Source organism: Plasmodium fragile (genome assembly GCF_000956335.1).
Source record: "Plasmodium fragile strain nilgiri unplaced genomic scaffold supercont1.51, whole genome shotgun sequence".
In the NCBI taxonomy this organism is placed as follows: domain Eukaryota; phylum Apicomplexa; class Aconoidasida; order Haemosporida; family Plasmodiidae; genus Plasmodium; species Plasmodium fragile.
The window spans coordinates 18,352-43,720 of record NW_012192631.1 but is presented as its reverse complement, the minus strand read 5'-3'; the positions used below and the strand labels follow the sequence as shown (position 1 = coordinate 43,720).

The 25,369-nt window shown below is 36.7% G+C and overlaps 2 protein-coding genes across 2 annotated transcripts in view; one reads left to right on the top strand and one right to left on the bottom strand.

The window, feature by feature from the left end:
* The window catches only part of AK88_03983 (uncharacterized protein), a gene marked incomplete at both ends in the record, with an annotated part of 2,755 nt that extends 2,330 nt beyond the window's left edge, over positions 1-425 (bottom strand). The window contains 2 exons of the mRNA XM_012481593.1: positions 178-220; positions 323-425. Coding sequence (XP_012337016.1) covers positions 178-220; positions 323-425 — 146 coding nt within the window. The remainder of the gene's footprint in view (positions 1-177; positions 221-322) is intronic.
* Positions 426-2,229: 1,804 nt separating this feature from the next.
* AK88_03982 (40S ribosomal protein S3) lies at positions 2,230-24,936 on the top strand (the record flags this gene model as incomplete). Its single annotated transcript, XM_012481592.1, has 7 exons — positions 2,230-2,829; positions 3,178-3,768; positions 3,958-5,955; positions 6,208-21,295; positions 21,398-21,969; positions 24,036-24,157; positions 24,402-24,936. 7 exons carry the CDS (start codon positions 2,230-2,232, stop codon positions 24,934-24,936), a joined length of 19,506 nt encoding a protein of 6,501 aa, XP_012337015.1.
* Positions 24,937-25,369: the final 433 nt, after the last annotated feature.

Genomic DNA, 25,369 nt, shown 5'->3' with positions numbered 1-25,369 from the left:
AAAAAAAAAAAAAAAAAAAAAAAAAAAAGAGAAAAAGAATTAATCATAGTCATATAAAACTTCAAACTTGAAAGGCTCTAATTGTTAAAGGACACGTGTCGCAAAGGTACACATCGCACATTCTTCGTGTGCACCGATATGATGATGTAATTATAGAGTGACATTTTGCATGTTTACTGTCTGTTGATGTAACCCCCCTTGAGAATGATGGTGGAAATTCCTTGACAATTGGCAACAGGAAAGTGTTTTTTTTTTTGTTTTTATTTAATATTTCTCTTTTTCATAACGAATTAATCTGTGCGCACACATTTGAAAACCTTACCTGCCGTGTTATACTTGGATACCCTTAAATTCTCTGTTGCAGATTTCACCCACGGGTGAACATTAAAAATGAGAAAGACAAAAAAGGACAACAAGACATTCATTTTGAGCAGTGAGCATTACTTTAAAATGCAGTTACAAAGTCAAATTGGGAGTGTCATGTGACAGTGCGTGTTTTTTTTTTTTTTTTTTTAACTTTTTTTACATTATATTGCATTACAGCACAGTACATTATGTTTTTTGAGGAACAAAAAAAAAAAGTTATATCTACCACATGGATAAATGATTCCTTTCCTGTAAATTCCTTTTTTAGTTTTTAACTATTCGTAGCATATTGAGTGTGGCACGCAATGCAACATTTTTTGTGTATATACATGAACGCATAGGTGAATAATAGTGCCCATCTTTACAACGACCAAATGGTGGACTACGGCCTCCATCAAAATTTACGAGCCCAGACAACGTCTTGGTCGCTTTTTCGCTACTGCTAAGAGGGGGTAGCAAGACACTGGGATTTTCCTATCCCCCTTTAGGCGAAACAGAACGATAAATGCTTTAATTTAAGAAAATGTCAAAACGATTCTGCAACACGGGAAAAACGAAAATAATGCTAATATACATGTGCCATATTTTACACGTTTCGCTCGCTCGGAAATAATTTGCAGCGTTTTCCTTTTATCATTTGTTGTTTCCACTTTGTTTTGTTTTTTTCCTTCGTCGCAATGGATGAAGGAATTAAAATAACTCAAAATGACATTCCGCCATCACCGCTTTTACGCATTTATAACCTTGAATGTAGCGCGTTAAAAACGTGGCTCCAATTTGACCTACCCTTCCTTTTGTTCGTTCATTATTGTAGGCGTATAAAAAAAACGCACGATTATCCTGTTTCTCCACAAAACAAACGACGTGCTTTTCTTTCACAAAAATGGAATGTGCATATATGCATGGTCATATAACTACACACAACATTCCAAGCGACTATCAAGATTGTTTAAACATTTTTAACAGCTTTATCTCGCCGAGCATTATTTCTCATTCCCAGCATTTTAACATTTGTCTACCTGAACTTTCGCCATTTTACATAGCGTGGCTACGTGAAATTTAGTCAAAGGGGTTCGCCTCACCTATTTCTTAAGGAGTCTTTGCTCATTTTAGTGAATTTACGCTTATGCAAGAAAAATGTCAGTTATCGTTTTTCCGCTTTGCATTGTGGTAAATTTTAAAGTCTTTTCTCTGCTCCGTTTTTACTTCCATATTTTACTTTTCCACTTTCACTTCTTTTTTTTTTTTTTTTCCCTGTTAATGTGTAAAAATAAAAAAAAACGGGACGCGTGAGTTCACCGTGGAGCACACAGCGGTACTGGACAAAATTTTTTATAATACCTCCCCAAAGCAATAACAAGTACATGGGGGGATTTTTCCAGTTATTTGTACGTAGATGACAGAATGGCGTACATGTATTTTTCTTCATACGCTGTTTAATTGGCTTCCGCGTTCAATTCCATTTTGTGTCTTTCACAAGGTACATGAGGTTAGTTCGGCGATTGTTTGTCCCCTTTGGCGCGCGCTACTGGAGAGCACAATTGACGCTTGCAAATATTGTGCCCCGCGATGTGAGTCCCCTCTGGATATCACCCCATTTTCGCCGCAAATCCTTCTACACGCTTGTCTGTTTAAGGGTGCTAATGGAGAGGTGTTCGCTCAAGCGCGCGTTTTCGCACGTGTGTGAGTCTATATAGAAACACACTCAAATGCATCCCGCATAAATACACACACCTTTTTGTATAGCTAGCTTTTAAAATGAGCCACATGTGGCCATGCAATGTGACTAGTCTACATTTGAAGGAAAAAAAAAAACAATTCACAACTTGTTCATGCTGATTTAAAAAAAAAAAAAATGACAAAATGGAGGAAGAAATTAGTGAAGAGTTTATAAGCCTATGGATGGAGAACAAAATAAGTTTTTCAAAGTACAGCTTTAAGAGCTTATGGAATAAAAGTTACAACAACGTGGTTCAAAAATGGTTGCATAATATGAGTAACAAGATACTGTTTATATACCTGATGGAGTGTGACGAGGAGACGAAATTAAATTTCTCTTTGGACTTTTCCACCGAAATTATAGAAGAAACAATTGAAGAATACATTTTGTTTTTAAAAATTAACAGCAAAAAAATAACACAAGACAATATAGATAGCGTGGTACTATACAATAAGGTGAACTGCAAAATAAAGGAAAACATTTTAAACTTAATGGACAGAGTATTTATACCTATGCTGGACATGAAAAACAGCTCTCCGATAAACATACAAAACGACTTCAACATCACAACTATCGAATTTATGACGTACATAACACAGTTATTTTCTAAAAACAAATTAATTTACTATCCAAAATTTTCAGTCGACGAGATTCATTTGTTCTCGGCTGACAAAAATTATATTCAGTTGCTCGAAAATTTGGTGGACCACTGGATTAATGACATCCAAAAGCTGTTTAGCAATGTAAGACCGTTAGGAGAGGAACAGCGGGGTGGAAAAACAAAAATAAAATTTCCGTCTAGATGATATGCATTTTTATTATATAACGTTTTAACATACGGATCGGCTCTACTCTTATGCTGAATTAGGGTTACCATGGGTAGAGAATAAATAGGGTTCACTATCCTGTGAGCATGTGGACAATTAGGCAATCATGGCACACACATAAGCACATTAGTCCAACATTTGCGACGTTATGCATTTTTTGTAATCCAAAAAAAAATGGTGTACCTTACACCAACACTGCCAATGTTATAGCCGCTCTTTATGAACACACTGTGTGCCCCCCGTTACTCTACCCCCTCTGTGCAGATCTACGACAAAGAAATAAACTACCTGACGCTGAGTGAGTATATTTCCGACGTAGAGAAAAAGCATGGCATTTTAAAGGACCTCCTGGAAGAACTCAACTTAGATGCAATAAACTGCATCTTAAACGTTTTGGAGAAGAACAACTGCGCGAATATAAAAACATACAACGGGTTGATGACACAGATAAGGGAAAAGTGCGAGAAGCTGGAAGAGAAGCTGAAGGCGCTAAAAATTCTGGAGGAACCCTTTACCAATTTAAATGATGATGTGTCTATCGACCATGTGTACAACATTTTGCCCATTATTGTAAATAGGCTGAAACTAATTTTTACCTTTTCGAAATATTACAAAGATTCGGATCAGATAAACAGCTTGATAACTCTGCTATTAAATGAGTTCATTAAGAAGCTGCATAATTATATCGACCTTTCTAAAATGTACACTAGGGAGGTTAGGCAATTGTCTGAGACGCTAGACGAGTGCATCAACTTTGTGTTTTACTGGAACTACCTGATGGATATGTCGTTTAACCAATCGAACGAGGAGAACGCTCCCTTCAACTCTATCATGCGCCAGATGAATCTATCCAATGTAAGTGCGCTTTTGAGGGTAGACCTAACTATACTTGCGCTTCGGCTTTTTTTTTTTTTTTTTTTGTATACATGTGTCTCGCTATAGAGTGCATCTCAGTGTGGCTTGCCACTTTCTGGTGAGCACAATTACGCCAAATGATATTTTTATCTTATTCTGCCCCATTGTTGTTCACATCCCTCCTGGTAGATAACATCCTTCAAGCAGAAGTGCGCGGACCTGAAAGAAATCTGTTTCGCGTGCGAGCAATTCCTTTTTTGCGTGAAGGAAAAAGACATAAAAACACTTAGTTATGAGCACTATCACATAATCAAGAAAGGGTTCAATGATATTGAATCCACCTTCTTCAATGAGCTAAATCGAATACGAAACCTAAAGTACAACATTCTGAGCATAAAAAATAATGAATGGAACAGCGATTTTAAAAAGACAAAGGAAATAATAAAAGTGCTAGAAAGTATATTCATCAATTTAATTAAAATATCGTTTGAAAATTCCATCAACTTCGAAACAACCATTTTCCTATTTGACAAATTCTACACCCTAGCAATCACAGAAAATATAAAATCGTTCATGAATAAGAAGGTGGTAGATTTATGGAACGATTTTGTACAGTATATAGACACGTACTCCAAATATTTTGCGAATTTTCTGGACAACCCATTCAACTATTTCTCCTACAACATCAGATATGAATACCACTCTTCCTGTATCATGCTCGCAAAAAATATCAGCATAAAGCTGCATAGGACTTTTGACAAACTCAATAGCCTCTTTTATCTCCCAAAGGTAAAGGAACAAGAAGTGGCATACGAGAAGTATTACGATTTGCAGAATTCAATAAATACATACATAAAACAGATTAATAATATTTGGATTAATGAGTTAAAAACAATTGCGTCAAAGAAGAACAACTCGCTTGTTAACACGCTTTTAGATAATTCCATTCTGATAAAGGTGAAGGAAAAGTACCTGGAGAGCACATATAACATGGACATAAAGAAAGTACTCTCTGAAGTGAACTTCTGGTTAAAGATTAAAGACGAAAAGATATTTCTCCCTAATGTGATTATTGAAATATCTTTTCATGAGGAGAGACTTAAAACGTGCAAAGAATATGTAAACAGACTCGTCCGAAACTATAACAACATCTGCATGATGTTGAACAGTGATCAGTACAAAATATTTGAATACGTCCTCAGGAACATGTATAGCAACATTGAGAACACTGTCTTTAAGTACAATTGGAATAAGGACAACATAAAGTTGAGCGTTCTCTTCAACTTCCTGAATGAGTGTATCCACATAAAATCGATCATTGCCACTTTCAAAAGGAATGATGAAAAAATAAAAGATATACTCAACGAGATAGAAAAAATATCCATCATTGCTATTGATGATAAAAGAACCTACACATTGGAAGAATTTGAGGAGGACCAGAATATTAACCTCGAGGGGATAAGAAGCATTTTACGAGATAAACACACTAACATTGTTAAAATATTGAAAGAAATTCTTCTTTATATTGAAAAATATTCAAACAAAAGCTTAAATGCTTTCAAGAGCTACATTGCCAATATTGAGAGGAACTACCAGGAAAAGTACTTCATTTCAGTTAAGGTCTCTCTATACAACTACTATAAATTATTGACTGATAAAATTAGCAACGACGCAGTAGAGAATTATCCCTTATTTAAAATTTATGTTACACTCAATAGTAAAAAAGAATTTGTTTATGACTTTTCCCACCAGTCTGCAAAAAATCTCACTGACGAAATTTATAAAAAAGCGTCCGACATATTTTTCAGCTTCCCCAAATTTAGTGTCGTCATATTCAAAAATAGACAAAAACAGGTAAAGAAAAAACTAGCCTTCGCGTTCAGCACTACAAATGCGAATGATAAAGATATACAAAACGATGCAAAGGAAAATCAACTCAAGAAAAATGATAATAATAACCAGTGCAGCAAACTGCTAAGTCAAATTAACAACATTTACATCAATTTTATGGAGAAGCTCAAAGAAAAAATAAAGTGGCTCAAGCACTACAATTTGAAGCTCCTAAGCTTGAATGAGCAAGAATTGCTGCACAACCTCCACTCGGCTGAAGATACTATGACTTACGTCTACAGCCAGATAAACGTGTTCAGGAATTTGGAGGAAAATATAAATCAGGATATCGACAAGGTGGGTCGGCGAAGCAGACGAAGAGAATAAAGGAGGGGGGCACACGCTCCGCTTAGGAACGGGTCACCAAACGGAGCAGAGAGAGGCGGAAAAAGACAAGGGATAGATCCGTCCATGTGCTGCGCTGCAAACACTCCCCCCCAAAATTTGCACTTCCAATGAGTGGGGGGTGATATCCCCCACACCCCCTTCAGGGGAGTGTTTTCTACTCACCCCCCTGTGACACTGCTTTACCCTCTATGCCCCCTTCAGGAAATCATCCTGTTCATCGAAATAAACCTGAGCACGCTAAAGAAAGAACTGCTAGCGGACTTCAAAAAGTATAAAGACTTATTCCTGGATTACATAAGCGCAAAGTGCAAAAAGAAGCTAGAAGAGCTATATGCCTTCTTTAAAGAAAACAGCCACAATCTGCTCAAAACTGCAGTGGACATAAACGATCTGAAGGAACACAACGCTCTTCTGGAGCACTGCAGTAAGAACTACGCAACACATAAAAACGAGTTAGAAAATTTAGAAGAAGACTACTTAAAGCTTATAGAATTAAAAGGTGAATTAAACGAAGATGAGATAATGAAATTGAAGACCTCTTCCATCCTGTCCAACAAATTTGAAGCACTACTGAAAGAGAGTAGAACCATGTATCTGGACACTAAGGAAAAAATGAAAAATGAAATTAAAAATGCGTACAACGAATTTAACAAGCTATGGCAAAAAAAGAAATTAGTTTTTTATAAAGAAATACCAATAAGTATTGACAACAACCCTAATGACGTTCTGGATATGATCACCTTTTATGAGGATGAATTGAAGAGCATCAAGGAGATGCAGAAAGGACTGAAGAACAAAATAAGCCTATTCAACATAGACGACGTATGCGACGAACAAATAAATGAAATGGAGATTGATTTGAATCACCTGAAGAGCATATGGAAAATGATCAAATTTTGGCAAACTGTTTTCGACTTTGTTAAGAACGTTAGTATATTTTTCCTGCACGACATAGTGAATGATCTACTTGTACTGGTGAAGGAATATAAAAAGGAACACATGAGCGATACACTGGGGTTTATACAGCAAGAGCAGGATTCCGAAAGCGACTTGGACATTTCTAGAGATGGAGAGATACATAGGGAACCAGACCAACTGGAGAGTAGCTACTCAGGCGGCTTCCATCCTAATGGACACAAAAAGGATGAGAAGAATGCACAAGATGAAGAATATGGAAGAGGTCAAGGGATGGTTGTTCAGGAAGCCAAAAATTTAAACATAAAATTCTTCCTGAATCAGCTAAAAACAAACTTTCTGGACATCTTCGAGCAGTTCTTAATAAATATGAAAAGAAGAAACAGCTGGGAGATATACAAAGAGCTAAAAAACAACGTCGGAAAGCTCAAGTTTTCACTAATCCTTGTAGAAATACTAACAAACGAGTGCATGAAGTATAGGCATTTTAAAGAGATAGAACTGAAGACAAATGTCCAGTGGAACCTCAGCAGCATCACCCTAAATGATATAATAGAACAAAAGTTATATAAAGAAATAAAGTTTATCACCATCCTGTACAACAACGCAGAGAAGGAAATGCTCATAGAAAATAACTTAAAAAAAATCATTAAGAAATACGAAAATATGAAATTGTCAATACAGAATTGTAAATCTTCTCTACTAATACAAGATACAGAAAAGATTTTTAATAACATCAATGAAGATCTTTTCGTTCTTAATAATATTAAAATTTACAACTTTGACATAAATTTTTTAAAAAAAACAGAAAAGTGGGAAGGAATATTAGGCAACCTATATGACAATCTAGAAATTGTATTTTTCATTCAGAAAAAAAATGAATACTTAAAATCCATTTTGTCTTCTTCCGACGAAATGAAGCCACACCTGAATAAGATTTACGAGCAGTACAATTTGTGTAATCAGAGATTTGTGAAAATGATTAAGAGCTTCCAAAATGGGTATGTGCTGGACAAAATTAACAACTGTAATAATGTGTGCACATTTTTGCAAATACAGAAACAGCTAAACTTTATAGAGAAATCTTTAGAGAGTTATTTGGAGAAGAAGAAAAGTTCCTTCCCTAGATTTTACTTTTTATCCAATAAAGAAATTTTAGAAATACTTGGCATATATAAAAATCCAATGTTGTTAAAAAAAAAAATACAGAAAATATTTTCCTCCATTTATTCTATGGAATTTGTGTCCTCAGAAAAAAAAACGCATTTTCAAAAAAATAATTCAAAGTGTGGTGTTGCTGCATACGATTACAACAAAAGCAGCGTCAGTTTTAATTACAAAAAAGGGGCTCATAAAATTACCTCCAACTATAATAAGGATAAAATTCAAAGGGACGAATTTCCCAATACATATGAGCAGGGCATCACAAATGTAGACAATGCAGATATTAACTGTTCGTCCTATTTTGACATTTATATCTTTTCTCAATACAAGGAAAAGATAAAACTACACAACAAGATGAAACTAAATTATGAATCCTCAACTATTATTCTAAACAAATTGGAAGAAAATATCTTCGAAACATTGAAGCTGGATTTGGTAAATGTACTGCTAGAACTCAAAGAAAAAAATCTGAAGAACTGGATCTTGAACAACCCTCAGCAGCTAGTTTTGGCCAGCAAGTGCATCAATTTTACCAACGAATATGAACACTTTCAAATTCAAATTAACAAAGGGTCACACATTTTCGTAAACCAAATGAAAAAGCAAAACCATAAAGAGCTACTTTTCCTCACAGACTTGATAAAAACTATCAAAGATAAAAAAAATTACATAAAAATCAGCGCCTTGATTATCCTCGAAAGTTATTACAAAGATGTTGCAGAAAAACTGATCAAAAATAAAATAGAATGTAACGACAACTTTTTGTGGATGTGTCAGCTGAAATATATTTTGTCTGAGGACGAGTATGACGAAAGTTCCCATTTTCAGAAAAAATTTTCATCCAACGATGTGACGGAAAAGGCAGATTTTGTGTGTGCAGAAGATGCTAACAAAAATTCCTACAAAAAGGGCAGCAGTCGTCACGACCTAGAGCTGGAGTTGCCCCACGTTAAAGGTGCAACCCATGTTGATGACGGGGCAAACGAGACAAATGCAGCGTCAACAATCAGTACAAATGAGAGGAACAAGAACATCGCGCACCTCTCAGTGAGAAAATCTGTCAATAGCAAAAATTCGTCCACTGCGGTGGAAAAATATACGAAACGGGACAAGTTCACTGCAAGTACAGGCGGCAGAAAAATTGGCAACCGCTCAAGTGTAAATGCAAAAGGTGCTGAAGAGGGAAGCGCTAACGGCGTTGCGAATGCAGGCATCCTCGAAAAGGAGGAGGAGCAGGATAAGGGAGAAAATGAGGCAGAAGAGGAAAAAGACGAATACGAAGATGAAGGGCAAGAGGAGCGAGACGACGAAGTAAAATCAGATACAAAAATGGAATCGATGGAGGAGGGGAAAGAGAAGGATGAGAACAACGCAGACGAGGAAGACGAAGAGGGAGAAGCGGATGAGGTAAACGACGCAGATGAAAATGACGAGGTGGAGGCGGCAGACCAAATAGATGAGATAGATGAAGCCGACGCGGAAGTGGAGAAGAGGGAACCCCCAGGAGAAGTAGCTAAAACATTCCAAAAAGGAATCCTGTCCAAGAGAAATAAACCCGCAAAAGATCACCTGGGAGAAAACCTCGACAATGTAGCTGCGAAGGATACCCTCAAGACAGATAATCTAAACGCAACTGATCTGGCCAATAAAAATAACAAGCAACTAAAGTATCTTAAAACGATAAATCTGATGATAAATAAATCCATGACCTTATATTTACACTATTTCAACAACAAGAAAAAATACGCCTATGAGTACCAGGGAAATACAAACAGGTTAGTCATCACCCCTTTAACCGAGAAATGCTTCTATTCCTGCTTGTTCTCCTTAGACAATTTTTTTGTGAATGCTATAAAAGGAGAAACCGGTGTTGGCAAGAGTGAAACGATAAAAGATTTTAGCAGAATTTTTGGGACGAATATTATTTCCATAAATTGTAACAATAATAACACGTCCAAATATATAGGGAATATTTTATCAGGAATCCTGCAGTCAGGATTTTGGTGCTGTTTTGACGAATTCAACAGAATAGACGAAAGTGTAATCGTTATCGTGGTTGAACAATTCAGGTGCATAAAGCACATCGTGCAGAAGTTCCACTTTGATAGTAACTGCGCAGACGGTCAACAGGAATATATGAATTACGAAGACATATCTTCCTATCATCAAATGGCGAAATGGAGACCTACAATTTGTGCAGATAAGCTCGATAACCACTTTTTGAATACGCATTGTAGTGAAACACAGGCAGATTTATCCATCAACGAGGAGAAAAAAAAGAACGTTTCTCAATTCGGTGTGAGGATAAATTCGAAGGAGGCAAATTTTGTAGCCCCAGTGAACAAACCAGGGGGTGATAAATCCGGTGAGTGTGGCAAGTCAAGGGATTTTTCCGAAACGCAAAAGGGGGGGAACAACTATGGAAGCGGTATTGGTAATGGAAACGCCCAGGGAAGCCTCTCCCTGGATTTCCACTCACCAACAAGCAGCGGACACGCCTTCTTCGAAGGGAAACATATTAAGGTAAAAAACAATTGCTCCATCTACCTCACACTGTGCAAAAACAATGACAACTGCTTGTATTCGCTAGAAAATTACAATAACGTGATTCAGGAATTCTCCTTTAAGCCCCCCAACTTTCATCTGATTTGCCAATTTTCTCTAATCTCCATTGGATTTAAAAACGCAAAAAAATTGTCCAAAAAAATACACATCTGTTACAGTCTACTGTACGAGTTTCTGTCTAAGCAGGAGCAGTACATAATTGACTTGCGAGAAATAAAGAAGTTTTTAAATTTAGTGTCTGAAGATTTTATCTTAAACAATAAAATAAAAAGTGAAGAGGAAATTATATATGACGCCATGGTGGAGGTAAACGAATCCAAATTGTTGAAGGACGATCTGGACATCTTTTACAATTTCCTCAAGGAATTATTTCCACTAGTAAAAAAAAAAACAGAAAAGAACAAAAATAATGACCTCTCTGTGAAAATTATAACAGACATTATGAGCAACATGGGATATACCATAAACGACTACTACATAAATAGTATTTTAAAATTGCACAAAATTAAAAAAACGAATAAAGGAATTGTCCTAGTGGGGAAGTCTTGTACAGGAAAAACAAGCATTATAAACATTTTCAAACATTACTGCGAGATTGTGAGAAATGCGAACGTTGTAAGAGGAGGTAACCTAAACTGGATGGACGATGATAACAAGGATGGGAAGTTCCTACACTATGAGGGGAAGGTAAAGGGAGACGCCACCTACGACAATGGTTATGGCATCACCAACAATGGTGAGATAAATCGCGCTATGGACGATTTTGCCTATATTAATCAAATAAATAACGTCCCATCGAATGCATCTCTGAACAGTAAGGGGACGTATGAAAGCTACAATTTGCTTTATCCGGTCAACCTGTTTTCTAATAAGTACAAAAATCAGGGGAATGCAAACATGATGGGAAAAAACAACAGCAGCAATAGTGGAAGCCACAGCACCAGTCATAATAGCCTAAGTGGAAGTGTTAAAAAATTGAGCAAAATTAGCAGCGCATTTTCAATGCAAAGTAAAAATTCTACAGGGGCACTACTCGATTTTTCAAACAAGTATAAGAAAAATATTAACACGAATGATTATTCTGTAGACATAACTGTCTTTAACCCTATGTCGACAGATGTGAAGAAGTTGTATGGGTACTACAATTCTGAGAAGGAGGTGTACGAAGATGGCATTTTGTCCCTAATAATGAAAAGGCTATTTGAGAATAATAACAGTATGAGCGAGAAGTGGTTAATTCTGGATGGACCATTGGACATCCTTACGACTGAACCGTTGCACTCCCTATTGGATGAAAATAAAGTACTAACGTTAATAAATGGAAATAGAATAAAATTTGCAGATAATGTATTTATATTTTTTGAGATTGAAAATTTAAAAAATTCTGCTCCCTCTTTTATAAGTCGATCTAAAATTGTCTACATGAATGAGGAAGAATTTAACTACGAGTGGTTGATTGAGAGTTACTTGCAGAGCAATTTTCCCAATGTAGAGGAGAAAAACCTGGTGCAGGGATTTTTCAACAAATATATAAAAAAAATTATGAATGCTAAGAGGAATAAATATAACTTAATTATCGATGTGAGTGACGCGCATGTTATTATATCCATCTGTCAGTTGTACGACATGCTGTGCAATTTGTATGATAAAAATTTCCCAAAAAATCTGAACCCTTCCTTATGCCTAGAAAAATTATTTCTCCAATCTATTATTTACACCTTCTGTAACATTTTATGCCCCCAAAGTAAAAAGTCTCTGGACCTGCTGATCAAAAGTATAGACAACAGCTTCCCACATTTACACACCGTTTTTGATTACATAATTAGTAAGAACAACTTTAACTGGGTGCTATGGGATGAGCTGATCACCACGAATCATAACTTCTTACCCAACGTGAAGGAGAAGTTTTTTTCCTATGACAATTACAACTTTGGTAAAAATGATAGCTCCATGAAATATATGAGTATGAATCAACTAAGTGAAACAATAAACCCTGAGACGGATTTTAATAAATTCTTTCTCAGCAGCAATTTACACGTTAGTAAAAATTTCAACAAGTACACCATCAACTATAACAACCTCTTCAGTGACAACGATAATAAAAATACCCTGAACGTTTATCAGACTTATCACACCAATTTTATACACACAAATGCAAACAACATGAATGACGCCAGTATGCTAGAAAATTATCACATGTTTAGCGATTACTCTAAGGATAACGTCTACTCGAACAATAACTACCTCGATTCGGACCTCTTCAACACATACAGCAAAAATAATATGTCCAATAATTTTTTCTCAGATAATAGCTTTTCAAATAACAATTTTTCCGATAATTTATTATCCTATAGAAATAATAAGAGAGAAAAAAATAACCTCGAAAACGGACATCATGAGGAAGACTACAATGTGCTCAATGACAATTTTATCGAGAGCTATAATAAGTCTTCCTCCCTGAAAGATATTTACAACCAAAAGGATAATCTTACCCAAAATGGCACACAAAAAACCAAGGAAAAATATTTCCATCAAAAATTCAATGACAATATATTTATAGAAAATGTAGAATCGTTAAGGAAAAAAAATATTATTAACATTTTAATGTACAACAAAAAGAATGTCCTGCTCATTGGGAATAAATTTAGTGGAAAAACGTTCTTCATGAAATATAATATTTTGCCCTATATGAAGGAAGACATATCCAGCTATTACACCTTCATTTCCAAGCTCTGCAATTCGAACAAGCTGGAAAAAAAAATTGAAATGAATGTTGAAAAGAAGTGTAGAAATATATATAAACCGGTGGGGAATAAAAAGTGCCTGTACTTCATCCTCGATGACTTGAACAATCTGCAAAAGTATGACTCCTCTGGGTTGGATTACTTCTCCGATGGTAACATCAACAATCAGGGCAGTGGAAGGAATGCCCTCTTCGACTTCAACATTAACAGGAAGTGCATTTCAAAGAATAACAACCCTAATGGAGACAATTCAGAGATACAAAATGGAAGCTCCATGAATAACACAAGCGTCTTTGAGTTCCTAAACCAATTCATTGACTACAACATGTACTATAATAAGGACAACGGGTCTGTTAAGAATGTGGAAAATTTATTTTTCTTCCTGATATATGGAAATAACAGAAAATGTGCTTCCACCTTTAACAGGAAATTGATAAACAGACTACACGTTGTACATCTGAACGAGATGGACGAAGCATGCATGAAAAATACTTTCCACGTTTTCCTAAGACATAAATTCTCTAATTTCCATGAAGTGATAAAAAATTTGGCTGAACCTCTCTCCTCGTCAACTATAAAAATCTTTTTCGATGCTGCCAAATATTTCAAAGCCAACTTAAATTGCTATCACTACTTTTTCCACTTGAAGCATATATTCAAAATAATGAAAGGCATGTACCTTTCGGAGGCTCCCATATATGAAGAGAAAGAAAGTGTACTTAGACTTTGGGTTAATGAATGCTTTCGCTCTCTTGGGGATCAACTAATTTTAAAAAATGAAAGGCAAAAATTTAAAAGCATTTTAAAAAATATACTACATAAAAAATTCTACGTAGTTTATAATTATCTTTTTCCCAAGAAGAAGACCTCATATTTCTGCTCCTACAATTTTCATGATACGAAAAATGAGAACCCCTACTTCTTCTACCAGCCTGTGTCCAATGAAAATGTCCTCATCGAATTTTTCAGGGGAGTTGTATCTTCTTACAACACTTTTGTTCTGTGCCCTTATTACAAGAAGAAAAATGAGTACTTCAAAAATCATGAAGCAGATGTGGGTACTGCCCGCACCGGCGGCATCGGGAAGAAGGACACTCCTTGTCGCAGCGCGCAGAGGCCAGTGGCCTCCAGGGAAAACAGCCTATATGAGATGTTCCAACACGCGGACGACTACAATGGGGGAAGTAACTATGAAAATGCGGAGAGAAATGGCTTCACAGATGGAGAGACAAATGGCTTCCTCGATGTACAGCGAAATGACTTGGCGAAAGGCGAACCAAATGAACACCCCATGAATGCCTCGCTGGACAAATCGCAGAAGATGTCCCAGGATATAGCCGTACTCGTGAGTAAGAATGACAACGATTTCAACAATATTTGCACACCCATCAATTTTATACTGTTTAAAGAAGCCATGATAAATATATGCAAATTTTCCAGAATCTTTCTCTTCGAAAATGAGCACTTCATATCGATTGGAGACAGCGGCCCGGGCAAATTTACGTGCTGCCTAATTGCGTGTTTTATATATCAAATAAAAATTCATGTAATTAAAAATTTCCACTATGGCAATGCCAATGTTGGGAACTGGGGTGATGAAGGTGGAGATGGATTACTCGATGGGGGACACGATGTTAGCGGATACAATGGGAAGGCGCCCCCTATAGTTGGAATTATGGATACTGAGGAGAGGGAAAAAAGTCAAGTAAGCCAGGTGAACGGAGAGAAAGGAATTAATGTCACACAGATAGGTGTGGAAGCACAACTTGAAGGGGAAACTAGCAAGGGGGACAATCCGCACGGAGAATGCCAGCCTGAAGAGAGACAAAACAAAGAGGGAAATCAGACAAACCATATTGTAAACACTATGGAGAGGAATACACCTATTTTGGACAAAGAAGAAGCGAACAAATTTAACTCGAACTCAATAAGCGCAAATAAAGGCGTGTCCATGATAGAAAAACTAAAGTGTAATTATTTCATAAAAAAATTTAAAGAAGCCATTTTCAACTGCTATAAGAAGGAAAAAAGGTGCGTTCTTTACTACCTGGACGATAACATGAGTGATAATATTTTGGAATTCCTCCACGAGCTCTACAACAACGTCAATATAATTAACATATTTAACAGTGAAGAAATAGCGTACTTGAAAAACATCTTCCTGCAGAATGAGATCGGCTTTAAAAACTTCGATACACTAAGCGAAATGGTGGAGGAACTGATCAAGACAAATTATCACTACGTCTTATTTACCACATTGAAAAGTAAAATGTTTAGAAAAATATCCAACGAGTATAATGTTATCCTGAAGCAGTCGACAGTCAACTACTTCTGCTCATGGAAAAATGTTTCGTACAATATAATTGCACAAGAAACGCTCAAAAGGTATAACCTAAATGTGGACGTATTTAGCAAGCTGCACAACACAGCATTGAAAATGTTCGAATGTGTCTTACACCATTTGGAGGAGAAACTAGAAAGGGAGAAAAAAGAAAAGAATTTTTTCCTCAACGAGTTTAGTAGTCACACAAACTTTAGCGATTATCAGAGATGTAAAAACGCAGGTGAAAAAATTTTTGGTGTCCCTAATCTAGATGAACAGAATAGAAGATACGAAAAAAACTCCACGTTAACCAAGTCCAAAAATGCTCTACTAGAGGAAAACAAACAATCCATGGAAATTAAGAATAGCCTCAAAATTAACACCAAGGAAAGCTGCCATATGAACTCCAACCAAACGAAGATCATCATGCAAAGTAAGAAAACAATTACCGATGGTACGGAAGAAAACATTGAAGACGGAGAAAATAAAAATGAAGACGAGGCAGAGAATAATATAAAATATATTAGAAACTCCAAAATTGTACAAGACAAACTAAACATACAAAAGTATATAAATTTTAAACACTTTTTCAACTTTTTACAATTCTTCGAAAAATTGTATAAAAAGAAATTTGAAGAAACGAATAACCAAGAAAAGAAAATTAACATAGCGCTGAGCAAATTGGCTGAAGCGAGGAACGAAATTCAAGAAATGCAAATTCAGCTAAGTCTGCAGAAGGAAAATATATCCAAGAAGCAAACCGAATGCACTCAACTACTAAAAGAAATAGAGGAAAAGAAACAAGAATCTAATGAAAAGAAAAAAAAAATACAAGAAGATAGCATTCGAATATCTAGTGTCGAGATAGAAACGCAAAAGCTAGCCGAAGATGCGAGAAAAGATTTACAAAATGCAATTCCGGAGCTTGAAGTTGCCACACAGTCCCTTGAACAGTTAGACAAAAAAAGCATATCAGAAGTAAAGGCTTATACAAAACCTCCAGACGTCGTCATGCAAACTTTATCAATTGTTATGATCATTTTGAATAAGACTCCAAGTTGGGAACAAGCGAAAATTGAACTAGGAGATGCAAACTTTTTAAACAAATTAAAATCATTCGATAAAGACTCCATATCTGATAAGACGCTAAAAAAAATTGAAAAGTTTACCAAAAATCCAATATACTCTCCCAAAGCTGTTAAGAAGGTTTCCTCCGCTACTGGTGCCCTGTGCATGTGGGTTCACGCTTTAAAAATGTATGCACAAGTATACCGGGAAGTAGCACCCAAGAGGCTGCGCCTGAAGCTAGCTGAAGAGTTACTAAGCAAAAACAGAAAGGAACTCGAGTTAACCATGGAACAGCTGAACCAAATTGAAAAAAATTTACAACACCTGCAGGAACAACATAATGAAAGCACCAAAACGAGTGACGAACTTAGCAGGTCATATGAAGAATCATGTCAAAGGATTGAAAATGTAGAAAAATTCTTCCTCAATTTAATGGACGAAAAGAATAGATGGGAAAAATATGTTAAGGATAATGAACGCGTTAGGAAGAGCATATATGGAGAATCAATTCTGTCTTCCTTTTTTCTGGTTTACACTGGTTTGCTCAATTATGAAGATCGGAAATTTTTAATTTATGATGCGTGCTACAATTTGTTGATTCGCAACCACATTTTTGTCAACACCAATTTTAACGTAGTCGATTATTTTATTGATCCTATCCAATCCCTCGAATTTAGAACTAATTTTTTATCTAACGATATATATATGAAGGAGAACTCGATTTTAATTAACAACAACTTTCTCTCCACTCTGATAGTGGATCCTCATTACCAGGCTGCCAACTGGATTAGGAGAAGTTACCTCAATAATGGAAAATCGATTGTCTTTTCTGATTTTCATTCATCGGACATATTTTTTAAAATAATTCATTGTATGAATACTGGAACGTCTCTACTAATCAACTACATCAATGAGGACTTGGAGGACATACTACTTTTAACCATTAAGAAATACAACAAGTTCATTTTGGATAGGGAAAGCAGTTCGATGTTGGATGATCGTCAATGCCAATCTGCAAACGACGCGCTCATAAGGGAGTACGCTAAGAGGAAGAAAATACTTCAGGGAGATTTCGAGGCAGGATACAAAGGTGGTGCGAACAACAGTGGGGGAGGTGTAGTAAGTACATTTGGACAAATTGGCCCAGTTAACGGCCTTAACTTAACCAACGTCTCAGGGGGAATCGGCAAGATGGCCTACGAGGAGAAGCTCTACCGAATGAAGTTGCAGCTTCTGGACGGAATAAAAATCCACAGAGACTTCAAGCTGTTCCTAGTGTCTAACAAAAACTGCTTCAGTCTCGATACGATGTTTTACACACTCACCACGGTTATTGTATTCAGCCTGAACAAAGAGTCTCTCGACAATATTCTGCTAAATGTGATAATTATGAATGAGGAGAAAAATTTACAAGAGGAAAATAAAGAGTGTTTCATGCGTCTAATCCGAGTGAAAAAAGAAATCATCAAATTAGAAAACAACATACTAGAACATATAACAAAAAGTGAAAAAAAAATTACAGAAGATGATCAACTAATTAACATTCTCCTACAGTCCAAGTCCGAAATTGATGAAAAAAATGGACAACTAGAAGAAGTGCATGACACCATTAGCAGAATGAATATGAATAAAAATATGTTTAAACAGCTAGCTAAAAAAGTGGCCATTTTGTTTACCATACTGAATGACTTGAAGTATGTCAATAATTATTATCAATTTTCTCTGGACCATTTTATTTCTTTTTTTACCTACTGTATGAAAATATTCAAACAAAATAAAAAAATTTCATCTAGTTCTACTACGGAGAGACAAGAAATTATGTTCAACTATTACTTCTTTGAATTTTTGAAGTATACTAAAGTGTCCCTTGCCAACAAGCACCATCTTTTTTTTGTGTTTTATTCCTTGTGCAAAATTATGATCTTCGAAAATAAAATTTCTCAGGAAGATTACGACTTCTTCACCTTTGGCAATGAAGCAAGTGGTGAACAGGTGCACACAAAATATCTGAAGAGACTCACCAGGGAGGATAGCCAAAAGAGCAAGGGGCATGACAATGCAGGTACGAACAGGGGTAAGAAAGGGACTAAGAGCAAGCGGAAAAAAGCAGTGGATGGTGTGGTGAGCAATGCCGCCGCAGGGAAAGACGCTTCCGATTCGAACAATTATGCGGATGGGCAGAAGGAGGAAGTGGAAGATGATGTTGATGAAGCTGAGGAGGCAGAGGAAGAAGAGGAGGACGCAGATGGAGAAGCTGAAGATGACGAGGATGAGGTCGATGTCGAAGAGGAAGACGATGCAGAGGTGGCAGAGGACGATCAAAACTGCGACGATTCTAACCGCGAAGGGGAAAACGCGGACGGAAGTGAGTGCAGCGAAACAGGAGAGCGCACCAAGCAGAGTACGCGCAATGCGAAGGAAGGTGGAACTAAAAAAGACGGAAACGAAGCGGCAGCGAAGATGAACCTGAAGGAAAACCAAAAGAACAACAATGATGTAGAAAAAGACAAACTGAAGGGAAACTTGAACACCATGAATAACAAAAGAAAAAAGCAAAGAAAAAAGAAAAAGTACGATTCAAATACTAAAATGCCAAATGATTATCAAGAAGAGGATCATTTTAATGAGTACTCCGAATATGATGATACAAATAGTAATTGCGGAGCTTCAAATGAGGATAATTTTACAGATGTGATTAATCCAGGGAATGATTGGATAAGTGAAGAAAAGTGGAAATACCTAATACACATCGAGAGGCTGAAAAACTTCGAAGGATTTATCAACTCATTTGTTAAGTCCATTAGAGAATGGAGAAGATGGTTCAATTTCCTGGAAGTAGAAAATTATGCACTTCCAGACGAATGGGAATTTAATTTGAATTCTTTCCAAAAATTAATTATCATCAAAATTTTAAGGCCAGACAGGTTAAACAAAGCCATAGAAAATTTAGTGTACGCTAATGTGTCGTACAACGATATTGAGGTAGACCATATGAACTTCGAATTTATTTTGAGACCCACCAACAGTATTGACCCCCTGACGATTATTTACAAAAATAATTTTGACCCCTTCCAATATGTGTATAATTACGCGCTTGAGAATAATCAAAAGTTGAAAAATTTAACCCTCACAAATGAGAACATTCATTTTGTGTACCATTACTTGAGGGATGCCATGGAGAATGGACACATCCTCTTCATTTCAAATTTGCATAACTCCGTTCAGAATTTGCATAAGCTAGCCAAGATTATCGAAAATGTGCTAAGCAGTAGTTCTACGTCGGGTCTCACACTCAGCAGTAGCTCCGATGAAATTGGCTCTGATGCGAACACCGTTGGGGTTGTTACCAACACAGGGATTGAACAGCGGGAGGGAAGCCCCAAATTGGAAGAACCAGGAAGAGATGCCACAGAAGGGGAGAACCATCTGGACAGTTTGCAAATAGACGGGGGGGATATGGACAAGGTGTCTAATTCCGAGCAAGCCGATCCATTGCCATACACCGCATTGATAGAAGAGGAGTACGGAAATGGCCTCGGTGCTAACTCCCCGCAGACAGATATTCTACAGTTGGAGAAAAGCGAACGTGGAAAGATACAAGTGCACCCAAATTTCCGCCTGTTCCTATCCTCCCTGCCGAGTGAACAATTCCCAACGGAATTGCTGCAGAAGAGCATCATCGTCATTCTGGAAGAGCCACCAAATATAAAAAAAAGCATATCCATTTTGTTCCAAGAGCAATGGGAATTGGAAGAAAATAAAAATATCCAGTTAAACAAATATAAAAAGTTGATGCTGAGTTTGTTCTGGTTTCATTCAATCCTTAACAATAGGAAAAAATTTTACAACTTGGGATGGAACAGCGAAAATTATTTTTTCAATAACAAAGATATCATGTTGAGTAAGTACATTTCGCAAATATTCTTCAACAAAAATATTAAAGAAATATACTGGCCTTATTTCCACTACTACATTTGTGACATTATCTACGGATCCAAAATTAATGACTCCTTTGATAAAGAGCTCCTAAATATATATGCAAATGAATTTTTCAACAACAATATATTTAAGGGGAAGTATTTATTTTCCAGCTGCCCAAATTATTACCTTCCCAACGACGTAACAAATGAGAAAGTGTTGAACAATTACCTGAAAGAAATTCCACATAACGATAGCGTAGAGATATTTGGACAGAAGACATGTGCTGAAATTCCTTTCAATACAATTGCTTCTGAAGGAATTGTTTCTCTTTTCTTTCACGTGAATTCTTTGCACCGCAATCAATATCATTTCCATAATGCGATATCGAATCATATTAATGAGAAGGAGGTGTATTCCTTTACGAAGATGCTCCTGCAGGGCATGCCGCACGAGATCTATGTGGACGATGTGATGAAGAAACAGTGCATGCAGGAGCAGTATGTGTACACCAATCTCATGTGCCAGGAAATTTACAAACACAACTTGCTTCTGCGCAGGGTTCGAAAGTCGATAGCGAAGGTGCAATGTGGTACGTCATGAGAGGAGCATCTAACCCGGTGCACTACACAACGCGAACCCACGTCGAAATGCACCCCGCCTCTTACTTCTCCCCCCCCACCCCCCACTGCAGCGCTCAAGGGCGAAACCGTGATAAATAAACAAATTTACAAAACCATCAGATACCTTAGCGAAGGATTAGTGCCAAATTCCTGGAAGACATTTTACATATCGAAAAAAAGTCTAGTTCCATTTTTTGAAGATTTAAACGAAAGAGTAAATCAGCTAAATGAGTGGAGCATCAACGGGACATTGGCAGTTCATTGGCTTGGTGGATTTTGTAACCCCAGAAGTGTCTTAAAATATATTTTATATGAATATTCCAAAAAGAATGACATCAGCCATGATTTAATAACGTTCGAATTTACTTCTATTAACAAGTCTGATGAAAGTAAGCTCAAGAGCAGAAGCGTCGAGGAGGGCATTTACATAAAGAAATTAATTTTGCAGGGTGCTACATGGGATTTCATCAGCCAGACGTTAATGGAGACGGACAATAATAATTTGTACTTCATCATTCCGACCGTGTATCTCAAAGTAGTATTAAAAAAAAAAAGCAAAGAGGACAATGACATTTATTATTGCCCCCTGTACATGTGTCAAGAGAAGAACGTTGTAGACATTAGAGAGAACTACCTGATGAAGGTGAGCTTTGCGCGAAATGTGTGCGTTACGTTTGTTGCATTTACGCAGCATAGTACAATATATTTGTCTTGCTTACATTTTTTTCATTTTTTCCATTTTTCCTCGCATGATGCATTTACAGGTTGGACTGCGCACAGGGTCGAAAAATCCATCCGAGTGGGGCAAGCTGGGCGTGCGCTTGTTCTTAACGAACGAGTGTTAAAAGGTCACGGTTAAGATGACCATATGTACAGATTGGCGATTTACAGCTTGGCGACTACCTTGCATTCGTCTGATCCCGATGCCGTAAACACAACAGGGTTGTACGATTGCGAGAACAAGTTCGCGTGAACATCTAAATGTAATAACACGTGGATTTTGTTAAAAAAAAAAAAGTACAAATAAAACATTTTTTTCTGCACCTTAGAGTTTGTATTACCAACTATGGAAAAAAAAGGAAAAAAAATTATGCCAAACGCCTGTTTAGTTCTTTTATGAACCTGGAAAACATTGCTTTCCTTTTTGGATCATAAAAAAAAGCTTTCATGAATTTTTTTCCCGCGTTATACTTTAAGGCGAATCCCGTGTTGCGCATTTTATTTTGTTGCAATTTTTGTGCGCATACGGTAACAAATATATAGAGGATATGTTGGCCGTATTCGTATGACGTTACGACGCGCTCCCTTTGCTTTTTACTGTTTTCGCATTGTTCCCTTGGAGTGACTAAGGGGATCTGAGTTCACAGGATGCATTCTTAGGCTTCACTAACGTACATTAAAAATAATGTGAAACGTTTGATTAATTTAAAAACACTTTATTCGCACTTTATTTAAAAAAAGGGTAAAATGAACGGTAACGGAACGAAATTTCCATATCAAATTTTTTTTTATCCACGTGTCGGTGATCACATTTCTGTGTATCTTTTTTATAACGTGCATAAATATGTACAGAGAGCCTCCTATACCCAATTGCGCGAAAGGGTGATTCCCGTCAACCAGGCTACTGCTTACGTACATATAATATATATGTTACATGAGCCCCTCCTGCCGCAACAGGTGCAGGGCCACATATATGTATTCAGGGATGCATAATAAAATCCCATTGGAGCATCGCACTTAATACTCACTGCAAAATTATACTGTGGATATATTTTTATGTACACGTTTTCGCGGCGTAATTTCCGAACTTCGGCAACAAAAAAAAAAAAAAATTAATTTTTCTTTTTAAAAAAAACGTTCCTTTTTTAGAATGCAAGAAAAACACGCCAACGAAAACAGTGACACGAAAATAATAAAAAGCCACATGATAGCATTTGACAAAAGAGATATGCAATAATTCGCAACAAAATTGAAGAAATTTAAAACATCCAAAAAACTGATAGCAGTGACGGACTATTTAAGAAGATCTTCTTTGCTGAGTAACTTCAAACTTCCCAAAGGTTTAAAAAACTGAAACAACATTTTCCAAAAGTGGCATTTGCGATAGAATCCCATTTTATCCTCACAAACCAGTTTGAACAAAATACAAAACCCGCGTAAAAGATGTCAGCTCCTGTAAGCCTTAAATAAAAAAAAAAAAGAGAGAGAGAAAATACGTACATACACGATAACTGCTCATTTGACGAGTGAACCAATAGTCGTGTTTTTACCCTAAATAGGATAAACATGAGAGTTTTGTGAGTTGGCAGCAATTTGTGTAGCGAGATGGTTTACGTAAAAATTAGGGGCAAATACAACCACCACTATATGATTTGTTGCTCTGTTTTTATCCCTGTCACGGGGGCGTATATATCCACATCTACATGCGTATGCTCTGTTGTGGAAAAAGAAAAACCATTTGAGATCCAGAGATATGCCAACATGGATAGGGGCAGGCTCAGGTGTGCCTGCCATAATGCCAAATCTTGGTGGAGGCCAAGAGCAAAATTTTTCTTCTTATTGTGAGAGATAAAGAGGCCAGAGGTGCATATGTGCACGGATACGCAAATGTTGAAATGTACATTTCAGGATGCACCTGGAAGAGTTGCAATTCCCAAAGCATTCGATGAGCTACTAAGTATTCTCCATTTTTAATTCCCCCCTCCACAGATATCGAAAAAGAGAAAATTTATCAACGATGGTGTTTTCCAAGCTGAATTGAATGAATTCTTGGCCCGAATTTTAGCCGAGGATGGATACTCAGGTGTAGAAGTCAGGGTCACACCGATAAGGTATGAAGAGCGGAGAGGCATCTAGAGGCCCTATGTGCGGTCTCATATGTGGACCTGTGTATTTTTCCTTTATCGAAATTACGAAATTGGAAGTGCCACCAACATACGTTTCATAATAAAAACTGCGTTAACCGTGCGTGCATATTTATACATTTCAGTAAATGCCCTTTTCTACGTGCTTGATGGAAATTGCCGCATATTATTATTATTATTATTATTATTATTATTTTTTTTCTCACCCCAGGACGGAAGTTATAATTAGGGCTACGCGTACCAGGGAAGTATTAGGTGATAAAGGAAGGCGAATCAGAGAACTCACATCCTTGGTCCAGAAAAGATTCTTCAACAAATCGACAAACAGTGTTGAATTGTTTGCAGAGAGGGTAGAGCACAGAGGACTGTGTGCAATGGCACAAGCAGAGTCACTCAGATATAAATTACTAAAAGGATTGGCAGTCAGACGTGCATGCTATGGTGTCCTCAGACATATCATGGAGTCAGGCGCCAAGGGATGTGAAGTTATTGTGTCGGGAAAATTAAGAGCCCAGAGAGCTAAGAGTATGAAATTCCGTGATGGTTACCTAATATCAACTGGAGAACCATCCAAAAGATTTGTTAACACGGCTACTAGATCGGCACAATTAAAACAAGGAGTCCTAGGTATTAAAGTTAAGATTATGTTACCCACTGCTGTTGACTCGAAGACAGGATTGCCATCCATTTTGCCTGACAACATTTCTGTTCTGGAGCCCAAAACCGAAACTATAGAAGCATTGTGAAGGGGTCATTTTCGGAATGAAATTCATCTGTACTGTACACGTCGCGCTTTCGTACAGTTACATGTATTTTATTATATGTACAAATACGTGTGTGCGTAATTGCATGGGCAAAATTGGCTACGTAAAAGTGAACAACCATATATAGGCATTATAATGCGTACGTGCAATTTTTTTTTTTTTTTTTTTAAAACTTTAAAAAAAAATAAATAAATAACTTTCAGGAAACGGTTAAAATAGTATAATTTTTAATGGTACCTTCAAATGGTGGGTTGTAGATATTGCGCATCCGTGGTGTACCTACATTGTAAGAGTTTTATTTTTCTGGGAAGGTGGTGTCATCAGGTGGGAAAAAGAAAAAAAAATAAAATAAGTACTTGTTATAAGTAAAGGGTACAAATGGAACGTAAACGATTGTAGAAGGACCCACAAATAA